The sequence below is a fragment of the Cornus florida genome, unplaced genomic scaffold, assembly GCF_030987335.1.
Source record: "Cornus florida cultivar Cherokee Brave unplaced genomic scaffold, ASM3098733v1 CherokeeBrave_3.0.0_Hap2_Chr11, whole genome shotgun sequence".
Lineage (NCBI taxonomy): Eukaryota > Viridiplantae > Streptophyta > Magnoliopsida > Cornales > Cornaceae > Cornus > Cornus florida.
The window spans coordinates 50597903-50616336 of NW_026775581.1; the positions used below are offsets into that span (position 1 = coordinate 50597903).

Here is an 18434-nt window from a genome sequence, read left to right on the forward strand (position 1 = left end):
ACAATTACCAATCCTCCAACAATAGATGCCCAACCTCCTTGGATTGAAAATTAAAAGAAAAAGAAAGGAGAAGAAACTTATCCAAGTTGGAGGGGCAAAATCCTCTTGTGTGTGATGAGAGAAGGATTGGAAGAAAGATTGAGATGGAAAAGGGAAGGATGATGGAGATGGAAAAAATTGAGATTGAGATAGGAAGATAAGGTTAGAGAGAGGAAGGTTTTTAGGGTTGAAGAGGTTTGGAGCGAGGAGAGAAAGAGAGAAAGAGAAGTTAAAAGCAATAAAATAGGCTTGAAAGCCCATTTATCACCCAACTCCCGCGAGGCGACTTAGGTGTACTGTGGGTTTTGGCGGGCGCCCATGATGATGCGGCGGCCACCCACGAGTCGGTGACGGGGGCCCATGAGGAACGGCGGGCGCCCGTAGAAGCTCATATTCATACAGCCTAAAACGGCGAGCGCCTGTGGGATGTTGGCGGGCGCCCGCGGAGCTTCTCCAAAGGCTACCTTGTGTAGCAAAGTGCAGCTTGCAAGGGCTAAATGATCTCCAGTGACTTCAAACATGAATTGTTAATCGTGGAGGATCTTAATCACTGTGTATGATCCCCGGGATGGACTTTGGCACTTAATGGCCCAAGAGAGAGTCATTAAAACTTCAGATAAAATAGGAGACATGCCTAAATGACCTTGAATATTTCCCATAGTGGCATGGAGACCTGAAAATGATGAAGAAGACCGAATGTGACTGCCGGAATACTAGATGAGACAATTCTGAAAGAGTGCACATTTTGGTTAAACTTCGCAAATTTCCAGAAAATTCATGGCAATTGACATGTGGAAGGGGGAAGCTCGGAAGATGGAAGAATTGCTTCCCATGGATGCTAAATTTTACGTCGATAACTAGACGACCCAATATCGTGCATCAGTCCTCGTAAATTAGGTCCGTTAATAGGACTTTCTCCACTTTACAGATAGGGACTATGCCGTCAACATAAGGCTTAAGCCGTTGGCCATTAACCTTAGAGAGAGATCCATCGGTAGGATCTTGGAGTTCGACTGTACCATAAGGAAAAATGGAAGTGATGATATATGGCCCATCCCACCGTGAACGGAGTTTACCGAGAAAGAGCTTCAGGCGAAAGTTGAAAAGCCAAACTTTTTGTCCAGGGGCAAAAGACTTGTGGACATTGTACTTGTAATGAAAATCTTTAGTCTTTGCCTTATAGATTTTGGCGTTTTCATACGCATCATTTCGAATTTCCTCTAGCTCATTAAGCTGCAATTTACAAGTAGAGCTGGCTTGTTGGAGATCAAAGTTGATCCTTTTTATGACCCAATAAACACGATGCTCAAGTTCAACTGGGAGATGACATGCTTTGCCAAAGACAAGCCAATATAGCGACATGCCAATGGGCGTCTTGTAAGCTGTCCGATAGGCCTAAAACGCATCGTTTAGTCTTAATGACCAATCTTTGTGGTCCGTTCGAACCGTTTTTTCCAAGATATGCTTAATTTCCCGATTAGATACTTCCACTTGACCACTCGTTTGAGGGTGATAAGGTGTGGCAACCTTGTGAATGACAGAGTACTTAGAGAGGACGGATTTAAGATAATAATTTCTGAAATGAGATCCACCGTCACTGATGATTGCTCGGGGTGTACCAAAATGACTAAAAATGTTGGATTGAATGAACTTGATCACGACCTTATGATCATTGGTTCTGGTAGCCTCGGCCTCAACCTATTTAGAAACATAATCCACCGCTACAAGGATATACTCATAGCCATAAGAAGATAGAAATGGTCCTATGAAGTCAATCCACCACACATCAAAAATTTCTATGATTAAGATGGGGGTGATAGGCATCATGTCTCTTCTAGATATGGAGCCAAGCTTTTGGCAACGCTCACAAGACTTGCAGAAGTTGTAAGCATCCCGAAACAAGGATGGCCAATAAAATCTGCCTTGAAGGACTTTATCAGCGGTCTTTTTGGCACTGAAGTGTCCGCCACAAGTAAGAATGTGGCACAAATTTAGGACACTTGTAGTTTTGGTTTCAGGAATGTATTGCCGGATGATTTGATCCGGGCAATATTTGAACAACTTCGAATCTTCCCAAAAGAAATTTTTGACTTGGGAGAAGAACCGGTCTTTCTCTTGTTTGGACCAATTGGATAGAATTTTGCCTACCGCAAGACAGTTGACAATATCCGCAAACCAAGGGAGACTTGAATGGGAAATCTGAAATAGTTGCTCATTCGGAAATGAGTCTTGGACTGCAGCAAATTCAAAGGATTTCTCAATGAGTAGGCAAGATAGATGGTCGGCGAGAACATTGTTGGTCCCTTTTTTATCTCGGATTTCAATATCAAACTCTTAGAGTAAGAGTATCCATCGAATTAGGTGAGGCTTGGTCTTCTTTTTTGCGAGTAAGTGCCTAAGGGCAGCATGATCTGAAAAGACAATGACCTTAGATCCAAGAAGATAAGAGCGGAATTTATCCAAGGCATACACCACAGCTAGCAATTCTTTTTCAGTGGTGGTGTAATTGAGTTGGGCATCAGAGAGAGTTTTGCTTGCATAATAGATGACATGTGGAAGTTTGTCCACACGCTGGCCTAAAACCGCGCCTAATGCATAATCGGATGCATCACACATGATCTCAAATGGAATAAACCAATTAGGCGGTTTCATGATTGGGGAGAATGAGAGAAGAGTGCGAAGTGTCATGAAAGCTTCCATACAAGCTTCATCAAAATCAAACGGAGCATCCTTGGCAAGAAGATTACACAAGGGACAAGAAATTTTACTAAAATCCTGGATGAAGTGACGATAAAATCCGGCATGACCAAGGAAGGAGCGGATTTGACGGACGGAATTTGAAGGATGAAGATTAGAAATTAACTCTACTTTGGCTTTGTCAACCTCAATTCCTCTTTTTAAAATAATATATCCTAGAACAATACCCTCTTGGACCATAAAGTAACTCTTCTCCCAGCCTAGAATTAAATTTGTCTCCTTGCATCTTTGAAGTACAAGAGATAGATTGTGGAGACATGAATTGAAGGAGGAGCCAAAGACGGAAAAATCGTCCATAAAAACTTCCAAGAATTTTTCAACCATATCAGAGAATAAGGACATCATGCACCTTTGAAATGTTGCCGGTGCATTGCATAGCCCAAAGGGCATGCGTTTATAGGCAAAAGTTCCAAAGGGACATGTGAAGGTTGTTTTCTCTTAATCTTGGGGGGCGATTGCCACTTGGTTATAGCCGGAATAACCGTCAAGAAAATAATAATAGCTTTAGCTGGCTAGCCTTTCTAGGATTTGATCAATGAATGGAAATGGAAAATGATCCTTCCTAGTGGTAGAATTGAGTTTCCAGTAGTCAATGCACACACGCCACCCGGTGGTGGTTCGTTGTGGCACGAGCTCACCCATTGAGTTTTCAATAACGGTGAGGCCAGATTTCTTGGGGACCACTTAAGTGGGGCTTACCCACTTGCTATTAGAGATGGGGTAGATGATTCCCGCATCTAGCAATTTGATCACTTCTTTCATGACCACTTCTTTCATTTCGGGATTCAACCGGCGTTGCACCTTTCTAGAAGGTTTAGCATCGTCCTCCAAATGAATGCGGTGCATACAAATAGAAGGATCGATTCCTTTCCAAATCAGCCACTGCCCAGCCAATAGCTTCTTTGTGCTCTTGAAGCACCGCTAAAAGGCTATTTTCTTGGTCTTTTAAAAAGTCTAATGCAATGATGACCAAAAGAGTTTGATTGACACCAAGAAACACATACTTGAGGTGGGCCAGGAGCGGCTTTAACTTAAGTTGTGGTGGAGATTTCAAGGACGGGACCGGAGGAGTAGTAGAGAGTTGAGGAAGTAGTTCTTTTGGCATCTTCCAAGGAGAAAAATCCATGATAGCACCTATGTCGAGCAACGAATTTACTTCTTGGATGGCTTGGTCAATATCAAAGTTTGAGAGGTCAAAATGAGACATGCAAGTTTCCAAAGGATCTTTGCTTAGAATGAAGGGAAAGATTCTTCAACCACTTCATCGACCACATCAATAAGGAAACAATCATCCTCTTCGGAAGGATATTGGTGGCATGGAAAATGTGGAGTTTGACTTGCATATTTCTAAAGGTGATATCCATAACCCCGGTTCGGCAATTAATTGAGGCGTTAGCCATAGCTAAGTATGGCCTACCGAGGATCACGGGAATATGTTTCTTTGGATCATGGACCAGTTCCGTGTCAAGAACCATAAAGTCTACCGGGAAGTAGAATTTGTCCACTTTGATTATGACATCTTCGAGAATACCCCGTGGGTGCTTGACCGATCTGTCAGCAAGCTGCAAGACCACGGAGGTTCGCTTTAGATCACCTAACCCAAGCTGTAAGTAAACTGAATATGGAATCAAATTTACACTAGCTCCTAAGTCAAGGAGGGCCCTTTCTATCTTGTTGTCGCCAATGACACACAAGATAGTTAAGGCGCCCGGATCCTTATACTTTGGAGGAGCACTGTGTTGAATGAATGCACTCACATTTTCAGTCAATCTTACTTTCTTTGGCAAATGATTTTTGGAAGTGCGCTTTTGAGTGCACAAATCCTTGAGAAATTTTGCATAAGGAGGGATTTGCTTTCTAGCATCCAAGAGAGGCAAGTTATGTGAGAAAAATATTTTTTATTTCGAAGTATTGTATATGTCGTTTCACTATTAGGAAGACATATATTTTCACAATTTATTTTGGAACCAGTCAGATTCATTCCTATTCATGCAAATTTGTTTATTAGAAAATAAATAGTTATAACAAAAGAAACTTTAATACAAACTTGAATACTAAAAAATAAAAAAAAAACTTTAATATAAAGAAAATAAAAACTTGTTGAAGATAACATTGTAGAAAGAACATGAAATAAAAATAGGATTAATTAGTGTGGAAATTTCCATTACCAATCAAGTGGTCTATCTTTCCATCATGGTCCTAAAAAAATATGATACATCAAGATTTGTGATGTCAATTGACTCATTGTGATCAATAAAATTCATTTCTTTCTGTTTCCCCTTTTCTTTGATGGAGGCTTTATAAAGTTCAGCCAGATGTCTAGGTGTATGACAAATGTTTTGTTAATGCCCTATCATTCCACACCGATAACAAGTATTATCATATGCTATGGAAGGTTGAACCATATTCTTTTCTTTTATTTGTTTCGTTTCATTATAATCTCTCATTTGGGGATATGGTGTGAATCTCTTTTAAGGATTGATATCCTTCACGATAATAAGAGTGATTTTTACCATGACCATATTCATTATTGTGGTAGTTATTTTTACCACGGCCGTATTCATTGTTATAGTCATTTCTACCACCACGATCACGTCCACGTCCACGTTGACGGGATGAGGCAACATATGTTTCAGGGATCGGTGTAGATCCAGTGGGACAGGACCGGTGGTTTCTTAACAAAAGCTTGTTATTTTACTATGACCGATAATGCGAAGTAGTTTGAAAGTGAGCAGTTCCTTGATTTTTGTAATGAACTTGGGGTCAAAGTTCATTTATCTTCTCCTGCCCATCCCCAAGCCAATGGGCAAGTTGAGGTCACGAATAGGACAATACTAAAGATGATCAAGACATGCCTAGAAAAGGCCAAGGGCTTGTGGACTGAACAACTACCTGGAGTTTTATGGGCCTATCGCACTACCGTAACAACCCCCACTGGGGAGACCCTTTTTAGGTTAGCTTTTGGAAGTGAAGCTGTGATCCCGGTAGAAATAAAGGTTGTTACCTTCAGAACCAAGTATTTTGAACCTCAACAGAACGAGATGGAACTATGGTTAAACTTAGATCTGATAGAAGAAAAAAGAGAGCAAACCCAAGTCAAGGTTGCAGCTTACTAACGGATGATATCCAAGTATTACAACGCCCGGGTCAAGCTAAGGAGGTTCGAGCCAGAGGACCTGGTGCTTCGCGAGGTTACCCCGGCTACTATGGTGAAGGGGGAAGGAAAGTTAGCTCCCAACTGGGAGGGCACCTATCGAGTAACCCAGTGCAACAGACCAGGGGCATATTGGTTAGAGACACTTGGTGGGAGCCAACTTCACCGCCCATGGAATGCAGAACATTTGAGGAAATATTACCAGTAGGTACAGGCTATGTCTTATTATCTCACTTTTAAAAGTGATAGTATGTTTTTAGCTTCAATAAAGCAGACCAGTGTTTAATGGATGCTGATGCTCAACTATCGAATATTGTTTTCGATAAGTCTTTAATAAAATAATTATTCGTATTTATTTCACGTGTTTCTACTGCTGATTACGTTATTACTGAATTTAATAAGTCACGAAAGGACTAGTAAAGCATTAAGTCCATTTCTTTATTAAAAGAAATATTCCCTTACTAAAGGGACGAGTTGGGTGAAACTCGTAAAAAGACATTCCTTCAGAAGAAGGACAAGCTGAGTGAAGCCTGAAAAAGTAAAAGAAATTCTGTATACGGAAATAACGAGTATGAAGCAATATCATGACAGACAAAATGTTAAAAGAAGAGCAACTATTCTCTAAGTTGAGAGATGTCAAAAGAAGAGCAACTATTCTCTGAGTTGAGAGATATTCTTAATAGTTCTAAGGGATTGACATGCTAACAAAAAAAGCAAACCTAATATATATATATATATGTATGTATATATATGACTGTTACTATGGAATTCAATCTTCCTCTTCATTCTCAGCCAGAATATCATACATAGAAAAATCTATGTCTGGACGATCTTTGCTAACAAGAGCTTTGAACTGGTTAAAACCATCATAGCATGCCTTGCCTATAAGCACCTTGAACTCGTTAGAATTTTTAAAGCTCTCCACGGCAGCAAACTTCTCAAGTTCCAGCTTATCAAAGTATTCTTTGGTAAGTCTCACTTTCTCATCTTGAAAGTTTAATTTTGCATTAGCCAAGTCATCTTCTTTATTTTTAAGCATAGAAGTAACATCTTCGTATCTAGCCTTGAGGGAAGCAATCTCTAAGGAAAGCTTCTCATATTCTTTTGCAATAACAACAGAGTATGTAGTGCCCTATAAATCAATACATAAATAAATAAATAAATAGTGGCAAATAGTTGAAAAAGAAAGAGATGCACATGATAAGGGTAAAATCTCACCTGGCTAATTAGATGAAGAAATTTCTTTGAAAGCTCAGATGCTGGCAGGTTCTATAATCTGGCAGCGTCGTCATTTTATGTAGCCTATCATATGCAACATTAGCATTATCGAGAATCGACTCCCCTTGGGAAAATGCTTGGTTGGTTGATACCGAACTAAAACTCTCGAAACTCGTAGGAACCCCACAAAATCCGCTGAAACCTAGAGATATAGGAGTGGGACCTGGTAACACTTTAGGGTTTGAAGATCTACCATGATTTTACTCTCCTACCCTTCGTAATTTCTTGGAAGCAGGAGTAGAGGGAAGATTATTTGACTGGACTTGGGCTAAGAGCCTTTTACTGAGTTTCTAGCCTACATAAAGAGTAGTAAGGAAAATATTTAATAAAATATTAACTAAAATTAGTAAGTTTACGTATAGGTACCTTTGTTTTTCTTACCTTTCTCTGAATGGGTGAGGGTTTCAGTTGAGCTAGTAGCTTGTACATACAATTCTAGTGCTTCCTCCGTCATAAGATCACTAAAGGTCTTCATTGGGTGTGCAAGGGCGTTACTAACATATTCTTTTTCTTGGGCTGAGAGAGCTGGTTTCGCCTTAAAGTTTGGAAAACAGAATTGTAAGTCGCAATTCTCTTTAAAAAAAAATTAAATAAATAAATTTGTGAGTACTATTCACATGAATAGTACCCGCGGTTACTGTTCACAAGGTTAAAAAAAAAAAATTGAAAATTTATGAGTACAATTCACATGATCAGTACTCGCGGGTACTGTTCACAGGGTTATAAAAAAAGTTATTTTGTGAGTACTATTCACATAAATAGTACCCGTAGGTACTGTTCACTTGGTTAAAAAAAAAAAAAAATTTATTTTGTGAGTGTGAATAGTACCCGCGGGTACTGTTCACAGGTTTAAAAAAAAAAAAAAAAAAAATTGTGAGTACTATTCATGTCTATTTACATGAATAGTACCCGCGAGAATAGTACTCGCGGGTATTGTTCACAAGAAAGAAAAAGAAAAAGAAAAAGAAAATATATATATATATACACATTGTTATATATCATACCTCTAGGGTTTGAATTACTCCAAACACTGGGAATTTTCCCGTATGCATCAGAAATAAAAAAGAAACGACTCTTCCAGCCTTTATTATTTTCAGGAGCTGCAACAATGAGGAATATCTTCCTTGATCGACACTGAAAGTACCAAAAGTTATCCTTTTCTTCTTGGGATAATAAAAATTCAAGAATTGATTTACGGTTAAACGACCATTGCCACACCTTCCCCAAACAATCAAACAGTCTAGTTTAAAGGATTTCAGACGAAAAAGAAAAGGGAGGTAAATAAATAAATAAATATATTTATTTATTTATAGGAAAATTCTTTTTCAAGTAACAGTGAAGTTCTTGTAAAGGAGTCCTACTACAATATGGAAGGGGTTTGTAGTAAAAAGGAAATAAATAAAATATAAAAAGTATTTCCTTGGTAAAAAACGTATCCGGAAATAGGGGGCAACTGATAGGGAAAAATAACCCTAACCTATCTTGACCTAACGACAGAGGTAATTAAGTATTGACTAGCCATCAGACTTCTTCAACTTTCAAGCGATAATATCTCATTATCAAGGATAACCATTTCTATTAGATAAGAATGATGACAAATCGTATCAAGGATAAGATTTGTCATGGGGAAAGTTCAAATCTTATCAAGGATAAGATTTTCACGGGATAAGCTCCATAGGCTAAGGACGATGAAATTCCCTTATCAAGAATAAGGGAAGTCACTATAAATACGAAAACGACTTAGGAATAAGGTACACACAAAAAAATCTCCTACTAGGAAAATTAGGATAAAAAATTATTTCTCTCCTACTAACTTGATCGTCGAAGGGTCAACGACCGGCACCACACCGGTGTTTGACTTTACCATCTTTATTTTGCAGGAAACGGTGTTGTACTAGGTCGCGGCGAATTTCAGCCTCAACAAATATGAAACATTATCTTTACTAATGAGAAGTTTTATAATATTACGGGATTTGTTATTCGAGTCTTTTAAGTCGTGGAATCACTCATTAGGTAGGCTCCATTTAGATACGAATCCAGTATAGGTTCAGTGAGGATAATTACCCCACTGAAATTTTTTTTTCTTTTACATTTTATACATATTATTTTGTGTTTATTTATTTATTTATATACTTCAAAATTTTAAATTTTGTCCCCCTAAAATCCTTAAAATTATAGAAAAACTTCACCAACTCCCATAATATTTTTTTTTTTGTTAAAAGTCACCCCACTCACATACTTCTTTGAGTCGTCCCGATCCTATTACATTCGACGACTGAAAGACCTAAGAGTATGATACTCGAGATATTCTAAAATTTTCCCACTATTGACATCAAACATGAATCATCAACAAAGTTATCTTCTTCAATATTGGGTTTGATGTGGTTTGAATCTTATATTACCTCTAACATCAATTGTGCCATTAACTAATATTCAATCTAATTCAGGATGAACAAAATAGGTGAAAAATTCTAAAGTCTCTGCCAACTTAAATTTGTAACTTTTATTCCAGATTTCTTAAATTAATAGTTACATACATCATCTTTCATAGTTAAGGTATATGAGTGAAGGTAAACATCGTGCAGATATCAATTGATGTCCAACCCAAAAATTCTCAATGCATCTGTCTATAATCCAGTTAGACAAGGTAGATAGATTCTTGTAAAGCATTGGATGGTCTTCAACTTCGCAAAGAATTAAGAAAGTTGAAATGAAGTTTTTATCATTAAGAGAAACTCTTAATTTTCATCGAACTCCTTCGGCCAGAGTATTCTGTAACCTTAAGGGGTCAAAGTGGAAACCAAGCAACATAAATAAGGTACCGTTCGGTGTTTTTTTTGGAAACAAGTCCGTGATGTCATTAATTGTAATTGACAAATCTATTCACATGCTCAGTCAATTTAATAAAAGCCTAAAGCGTAAAAAAAAACTCCCCCAATAAACAAAATACTCCTTCATGGTATTAAAATGAGTAAGTCAATTTCTATAATTTCAAAAGTGAGCAACTTGTCCCTCTGAATTTGACTCACCGTTGCTTTTTGACCAATGTCATCGCACATTTACCAAACTACCTGGTATAATTAGCTTTGTTTAAAAAGGTTATATTAGGTCAAATTTCACATAGATGAACATTTTGATTTTAACTTTTAATTATACTCCAGGTCATATTTCCATCTTAAAAAAAGTGTGAAATGTCATTTATGCCCTCACTTATTTAATATATTTAAAATTAAAAAAAAAAATCAAATTTCTTAGAAGACGAAAGTGCCCCTAATTATTTTTAAAAAACATCTCTCTATCTCTACCATGGCATCGAAGAGCTTCAATGGCAAGAACATTGTTTTCCTTTACTCCCTCTCTCTCTAACCTCTTCTTTATCATCATCCAAACAAGTGTCTTGATCTATAATCGCCCGAGCTCAACCATGTCATGATGTGGATAATTCTCAATCGGGGGGGGTGGGGGGGTGGGGGGGGGTTGTTCTTCCTCGAACCTCTTCATCATGATCATCCAAACAAGTGCCTTGATCTATAATTGCCCGAGCTCAACCATGTCATGATGTGGCAAATTCTCGATGGCAAGAGCAATTTCTCGTTGTCGTTCACTGCCATTAACGAAATCAAATCGTTAAGTCTATCCACAACGTCCTCAAACTCATTCTGACAATAAACCAATGCTTGTTTGGCTTGTTAGTCGTTGTTCTTTAAAATGAACGTCTCCGGCAATGACGACAACTTCACGAGCTCGTTTAGAGCTAGCTTGAAGATCTATTCTTGGTAGTGCTGTTGTTGGAAGATTGCAGAGCTAAAATACTCTAGAATCAAGAATCTGGGTACTGGGTCACGTTTATCATCAGAGAGGAAAGGACTTCACTGGAATTGCAGTTACCAGTTAAACCACCGGTGAATCTGATTCTCATTCGTAATCCGTGCTCATATCCTAACTCGCTTTATATATATATATATATATATATATAAAGTATGTATTTGTGTCTTTTCTGGTGTATCAATAATTTAGTTTCTTAGTTTTATCAATTTAGGTGATTTTGTTTTGAATGTTGAACATCTCTGAAATGGAATATAAGTGTCTGTTCGGAGTATGTTCAGAGATGGGTTTAAGAGAGGGACGAGTTTCCTTCATTACTCTTTCTAGGAAGCAATCGGATGTGACTCTGTAAGAGTACAAAAGATTTTTTAGACATTTTAGCAGTATTAGCAACGTGATTAAAGTGATTGTAGCAACCCGAACTCGGGATCCGAATTGCCATCTAGGTCCTTACCCGAACCCGAGGTTGTCTAAGGCATTAAAGTCCTATCAAATGTCAATACATAATATTTATTTCATTCCAAGGTTTATAGTACGTCATATCATAAACATCTCAGAAGGGTCGTAAGAGCAGAAGGTAGAACACTGTCGGCCGGCTAAGACAACAGGGTTAGTCGGCTGGCCGAAAATATGGACTTGAGAACTCAACTCTTTGGCTTAGCTCGAAATGCACTGTCGGTCAGCTGGCTAGCCTTGCCAGTCGGTCGACAGGCCTGAAAGCTATATAATCTGCAGATTATGGTTTTAAGGGTCTTGCACTCACCCAGGCTCGTTTGTGAGCCAAAACCTACTATAAAACCTGTCCCAACTCATGACAAATATCATGTAAAGCCCTATGATCATAATCGTCAATAAAGTCATTCAAAGTGGTTCATTTTCATCCCATTTATTCAAGAGTAGCAACATAGTCTGTTACATGCTTCAGTGGCCATTTTCAAAATGCTTGAAATTACATCAAAGTGATATACAATGGATGCGGTTATAATTACTTAGCCACAAGCTACAAAATTATACATGTCATACTAAGGCTTAACAAAATGGAGCTTAATTACAAAAGATAACCAAAAACAATCCTCTAATCCACCTAAGCTTTTGGAGGACCGTTGTCCACCACTTCCTTCCCGTAACCTGAAAATAGAATCTTTTATAATTAAGCTCCATTTTGTTAAGCCTTAGTATGACACATTATAAGAAAAAGGGTTAAAAGGAACAACACTACCAAGTGTTAAAACACGTATGTTAGGCATCCAATCTCGTAGGAGATGCCAAGTATCCTCCCCCAAACTTGTACCTGATAATTTGTCAACATAGCACTAGGTACCAAGCACAAAAACATAGATATACATACATCAATATAAATCTAAAAGAACACATCATACTTTTATTCAAAACCAGGAAAGAGATCAAAATTCGTGCACATAAAACGTGCACCCACATGTCATGCCAAAATATCCAACAAAACAAAGTACTGGCAAATAAATTATAAAGCAAAAGAGCATAAAAATGCTCAATCCTCCATCGGTGCAAATGAAGATGGACCTGGGCCGCCATAATCAATAAAGGACTCCTACTTTTTGAGTTTATAATCCACCTTGGAGGTTGCACGCAGCTCGTTGCGTGGGATAGTAAACCCTTGGTCCTTAATTAGCTTTGTGATTAGATAGGGGAAAAGAAAAGAACAAGTATGTTAATGACCTTTCCGTTTGCTTCACGATTAAATCGGTATAGACTTTCAAAATTTGGAACCAAATGAGAGCAGGGATAGAGAACCACGAGCCTGTTTCAACAGAATAAAGAGAATTAAGAAACACACCACTGCGCTATGCATGATGGCCTATTGGGAATACATTCCTAGCAAGCACGGTCTCTATCAACCAAATTCGGTACGGCAAGTAAGACTTGCTAGTGGAATTGCTCTTCTAGTTCGTGAGTTTGCTATGGCCGATTTCTTTCAAAATGTCCACTAAATCATCCAATAAACAACCATGTCTAGCAATAAACCATAAAGAGGTTGACCATTTGCATCCAAGGGTGAGTTAGTCGGGTAGCCACAAGCGGCGGCAACATCATACAAGGTGAATGTCAATATGGTGCCATCGTTAGAAGTAGTAAGAACGGTTGGTGTCTCACAATTGTATAAGATATTATGGTAGAAAAGATGAACCAAATGAGGATGGACCACATGATGGCATGGTTTGAAAAGAGAAGAAAGGCCACAGTTTTTGAGAATTTTGACTTCCCATACCGTCTTGAGATGCCTCTTGAAGTCATCCCGAATAGCGAATTTAGTCTCGAATTCGATGGGCCATTCACTCCAATTGGGAATAAACACCTCTTGGGATGATCTAGCACGCTTTGGAGCAGTTCTTGGTGCCATTATAGAGTGAAGAGTTGGTTCAGGAAATTTAAGAAACACGTGGTGCGCGATGTCAAACAACCTAAAACAAAAGAATGGAACGAAGCTTAGAAACCAACAATGATGATATAGCAATTGAATTCTACTTAGCCCCAACATAACCTAATAATCCATAAATAGAATTCCCATTTTCCTCATACATGAATTACTTGACAGACTTAAAAGAGAATGGAAGAAGAACTTACCACAACAATGGAGAAGATGATTCTTGCACACTTGATAAGTGGAGGGATGAATTTTTGAATTGAAGATTGAATAATGATCGGAGATGATGGGGAAAAAGAATAGGAGGAAAATGATGAGAAAAATTGAGTTGAGAGAGAACGAAGGTTGAGATAGAGAGAATGGGCAAGCAAAATGAAAAGAAGAATGGATATAAAGAAAGAATTGGGCTCGGGCCAATTATAGGCTCTAGCATCAGGACGCATCGGGCGGCGTCCGGACGCCAAGTGCTAAGGCGTGTGGTGGGCGCTACCTTGGACTTCCCATGACAAGCAACTGGACAAGGGGCGTCCGAACACAAATTTGGCTACTGGCTGCAATTTCATTTCGGCCATTTGGAGGCCTTGACGGAGTTTAAAAATTCCGGGAACACTCGGATACAATGATGCTTTACTAGGACACCCTCTAGAACAGTCGGAATGAAAAATGGACATGTTTCGTGAAATCTCAAATTTTTTAGTTTGAAAATTTTTTTAATGCCTAGGTGCCTTGGCGTCTAGACGCAAATTTGGTTATAGACTGTTTTTTATTTTTTTTGTTTTGAAACCCGAGATGGACACGAAAGATTCTGGAACTTTCACTGGAGCCTATTTATTGCCTAAGACACCTAGTATGACCTTCGGAATGAGATTCAGAGCACTTTTGTGAAAGCGCTAATTTTGAGGTCTATATTTAGGGAAAAATTTTTAAAAAGTTTTTTTTTGAACGAGGGAGAAGAGACTAGGAAGCGGGATGCTCCCTAAGAATGACTAAATTTAATGTCGATAACTTGACGAGACGGGAATCTCATTAATCCTTATATATTGGATTTGTCAAGAGGACGGTCTCCACATTTTCTTTGAACAACTTGTCTCCCTTATACGGTCGCAAACTTGGATCAATGCCCAGTGAAGGGATGAAAATATGAAAAAGGGAAATGTTGAATAAATAGTGTAAGAGTAAGCAAAAAGATTTACATATAGTTTATCGTATAACTAGGGTTCGAAATGTGTGATCTACATGAAAGCAACATATTTACTTAGATAAGTAGTTGAAGAGTGTAAGAGTAAGCAAAAAGATTCACATATAGTTTATCCTAAAACTAGGGTTCGAACTTGTAAAGAATGCAAATGATGTGAAAAAGACAAATAATTTTGGTGATTTCTTTTTCAACGGAGTAAATCAATAATCATTGTATTTTTATATAGACAAAAATATTACAATATGGAAAGAATCCATCACAATTAATTTACACATATTCTTGTTTAAGAAGAATTCTTGATCTACAATATCTTAACAATTAAGGAAATAATTATGCCTCAATAAATCCTACAAAGAAAGTCAAATATAATACATATACGTTAACACTCCCCCAAGGTGGAACGTGTATGAAAAACGCCCAGCTTGCCTATCAAACCATGAAACGGATCTTTCCCCAACGATTTGGTGATGATATCCACAAGTTGACCAATAGGAGAGATGTATCTAGGAACAAGAAGCTTGGACGGGATCTTTTCTCGAACGAAGTGGCAATCAAGTTCAATATGCTTTGTGCGTTCATGAAAAATAAGATTGTTGGCAATATGCAGTGCAACTTGATTGTCATAAAATAAAGTGATAAGAGAAGAATGAGAAATACTAAGATCGCCTAACAAGTATTTCAGCCACTGAAGTTCACATGTTAAAGTTGCCATAGCACGATATTCGGCTTCAGCAGAAGAGTGAGAAACTGTAGCATATTTCTTGGTTTTCTAATAAATGAGGTTGGAACCAAGAAAAGTGCAATACCCAGTGGTCAATCATCGAGTGACAGGACAACCTGCCCAATCTGAATCACAATAACCTTGCAAATGAATACTGCTAGACGATGACAAAAGAATTCATTTACCAATAGAACCCTTCAAATAGCGAACCACACTATGTGCTACATCCATATGAGCACTACGAGGAGAGTGCATAAATTGGCTTAAAACATGCATTGAATAACTAATATTAAGTCTTGTAACAGTAAGGTATATAAGACGTCCCACTAATCGACGATATGGAGTGGGATCAGGGAGTAATGTCCTATCATCGAGTGATAACCGCAACTGTTGTTCCATGGGAAAATCTAAGACATGCCCTCCAATTAAACCAGTGTCCTTGAGAATATCCAAAGTGTATTTTCTTTGAGAAAGAAAAATACCCTATTGAGAACGGGCGATCTCGATGCCAAGAAAATATTTTAGGTTACCCATATCTTCCATAAAAAATTTGGCTTCAAGAAATATCTTGAGGCCCTTAATAGCCAAATCATCGTTTCAAGTAATAATGATATCGTCAACATAGACTAAAATAAAAGTTGAAGAATTACCTTGGCAATTTGTGAACAATGAATAATCAGACTTTAATTGGGAAAAACTAGCCTCAAAAAGAGTAGATGAAAATTTGGCAAACAATTGTCGGGATGCCTGTTTTAACCAATAGATGGATTTATTGAGTTTACAAATCTGCGTTTCCCCCTGTCGAGAAAACCCAGGCGGAAGTCCCATATATACCTCTTCTTCAAGATCACCTTGTAAAAATGCATTATTATCGTCAAGTTGATGAAGAGGCCATTGTTTGGCAGAGGCAATGGAAAGTAAAGCACATACTGTTACCAATTTTGCAACGGGTGCAAAAGTATCATAATAATCTACGCCTTCAACTTGGGTAAAACCCTTTGCCAACAAACGAGCTTTATGATGCTCTATTGTACCGTCTGATCGATACTTATTAATCTTGTAGACCCATTTATAACCAATGGGTTTTTTATTGGGTGGAAGAGATGTGAGGGTCTATGTATTATTTTTCTCAAGAGCTTCAATTTCCTTTTCCATGTCAACCCTCCACTGTGGTGACTTCACAGCTTGGGAGAAGGTTTTAGGCTCATCTGTGGAACAAATTATAGAAAGGAACCCTCTATGTGCAATTGAAAAATTAGAACTAGAGATATATTGATGGAGTGGGTAGGGTGTACCTGCCAACTTGGAATTAGATGGAGAGGGCACACATTTATGAGTGGCAGTGGAACAATGATAATCATCCAAGTATGGTGGTGGTCGCCGATTACGACTAGGTTGAGCAATTGGCATTGTACCTGCAGAAGAAAGTATGGGATTTGGTTGCACATTAGGTGGTTCAGAATTATTAGATAAATTTTTATCAATAGTAAGTGGTACTATTGGATTATTTTGTTCAACAATATTTGTATCAACAACTGGTGGTAAAATGGGAAAAGAAGAGGGACCATGCTCACCAATTGGAAAATCAAAACATGGGTTATCAGTCAAAGACAAAGGAGTGACATCAGAAGGTAATGGTACCGATTTAGACAAATCATGAAAAGGAAAAATTCCTTCATAAAAATATGACATCACGAGAAGTAAAAATAGTTTTAGATGCAATGTCAAAAATTCGATAACCTTTTTAAGCATATGGGTAACCGACAAAAATACCATGTTTGGCATGCTGGTCAAATTTATGTTTAATATTACGATTATGTGTAAAACATAAACTACCAAAGAGACGCAAATGGGAATAATCTGGTTTTGAGTTGAATAAAATTTCATATGGGGCAAAAAGAGGAGTTGGCATTTTATTGATAAGATATGTCGCTGTGAGAACGCACTCACCCCAAAATTTTAAAAGCAAATGTGCCTGAAAACGAATAGCACAAGCAACTTCTAGAAGGTGACGATGTTTGTGCTCTACGACACAATTTTGTTGCAGAGTGGCAATGCAACTATGTTGATGAATGACGCTATGGTCGGAAAAAAAACTTTTGTATATCTTTGGAAATAAATTCGAAACCATTGCCGATCGAACTTGTTGTATTTGTGAAAATATTTCACACCACTTCCTGAATAAAGAGAGTATATACGAGAGTGAAATTGAGTCTTAACCATCTCAAAAAAAGATTGCAAAATATTTTTAGTTTCAGACTTGACATGAATAAGATAAATCCAAATACATTGACTAAAATCATCAACAATAGTTAAAAAAAATAGCAAGAACCATTCAATGATGGTTGAGAAAAAGGACCCCGTATGTCATCATGAAGTAAAGCAAAAGCCCTACTAGTAGTGATAGAACTAGAAGGAAACGGTAAACGCCTTTGTTTTGCTTGTGGACAAATTTCACAAACTTTATTTTGTGAACAAGATATAAAGGAAACATCCTTAGTTAAATTATGCAAAGTATGATAAGATAAGTGTCCAAGTCGCCAATGCCAAAGATCAATGGATGGTGGTTTAATAATTGTCATTGTTGAAGCCGCTAGAAAGTAGTATAGCCCCTTATGAACATTACCCTGTCCAGTCATACTCTTCATTGACGGGTCTTGAAATAAACATTGATTAGAATAAAAAGTCATTAAGAAATTAGTGGTTTTTGCAAAATGACTCATAGATAAAAGGTTAAACTTGAATGATGGGATAAAAAAAACATTTTCAAGTTTAATAGTAAAAGAAAGATGTACAGTTTCAATATGCGTGATAGGGGCATTCGACACATCCAGAAGTTGAACAAACGACGAAGTTGGACATGATTTATAAGAAGAAAATAACGATAAAGTGGAACACATGTGATTAGTCACTCCTGTATCAATAATCTATATTGAATTGGAGGGAACTGTAAGTGCAATACCTGCCAGATGAGCATTAAAATTGATACTACCTGAAGAGAGCCTAGCCAATAAATTTGTTGGACTAGCCAAGTGATGAACCTAAAGACGATCGTTAGTTG

General features: G+C 37.8%; 1 protein-coding gene across 1 annotated transcript; it reads right to left on the reverse strand.

The window, feature by feature from the left end:
* Positions 1-12408: 12408 nt before the first annotated feature.
* LOC132286654 (uncharacterized) lies at positions 12409-14464 on the reverse strand. Its single transcript, XM_059789011.1, has 2 exons — positions 13655-14464; positions 12409-13491 (listed from the first exon to the last, which is right to left on the reverse strand). Exons 1-2 carry the CDS (start codon positions 13885-13887, stop codon positions 13017-13019), a joined length of 708 nt encoding a protein of 235 aa, XP_059644994.1. The 5' UTR covers positions 13888-14464; the 3' UTR covers positions 12409-13016.
* Positions 14465-18434: the final 3970 nt, after the last annotated feature.

What these genes read in the sequence shown, in the direction of transcription:
- LOC132286654 (XM_059789011.1), bottom strand. Translation starts at nt 13,887, where the DNA reads ATGCTAGAGCCTATAATTGGCCCGAGCCCAATTCTTTCTTTATATCCA. An exon ending in TCATCTTCTCCATTGTTGTG is followed by an intron (nt 13,492 to 13,654) that starts GTAAGTTCTTCT and finishes CTTTTGTTTTAG; the next exon opens with GTTGTTTGACATCGCGCACC.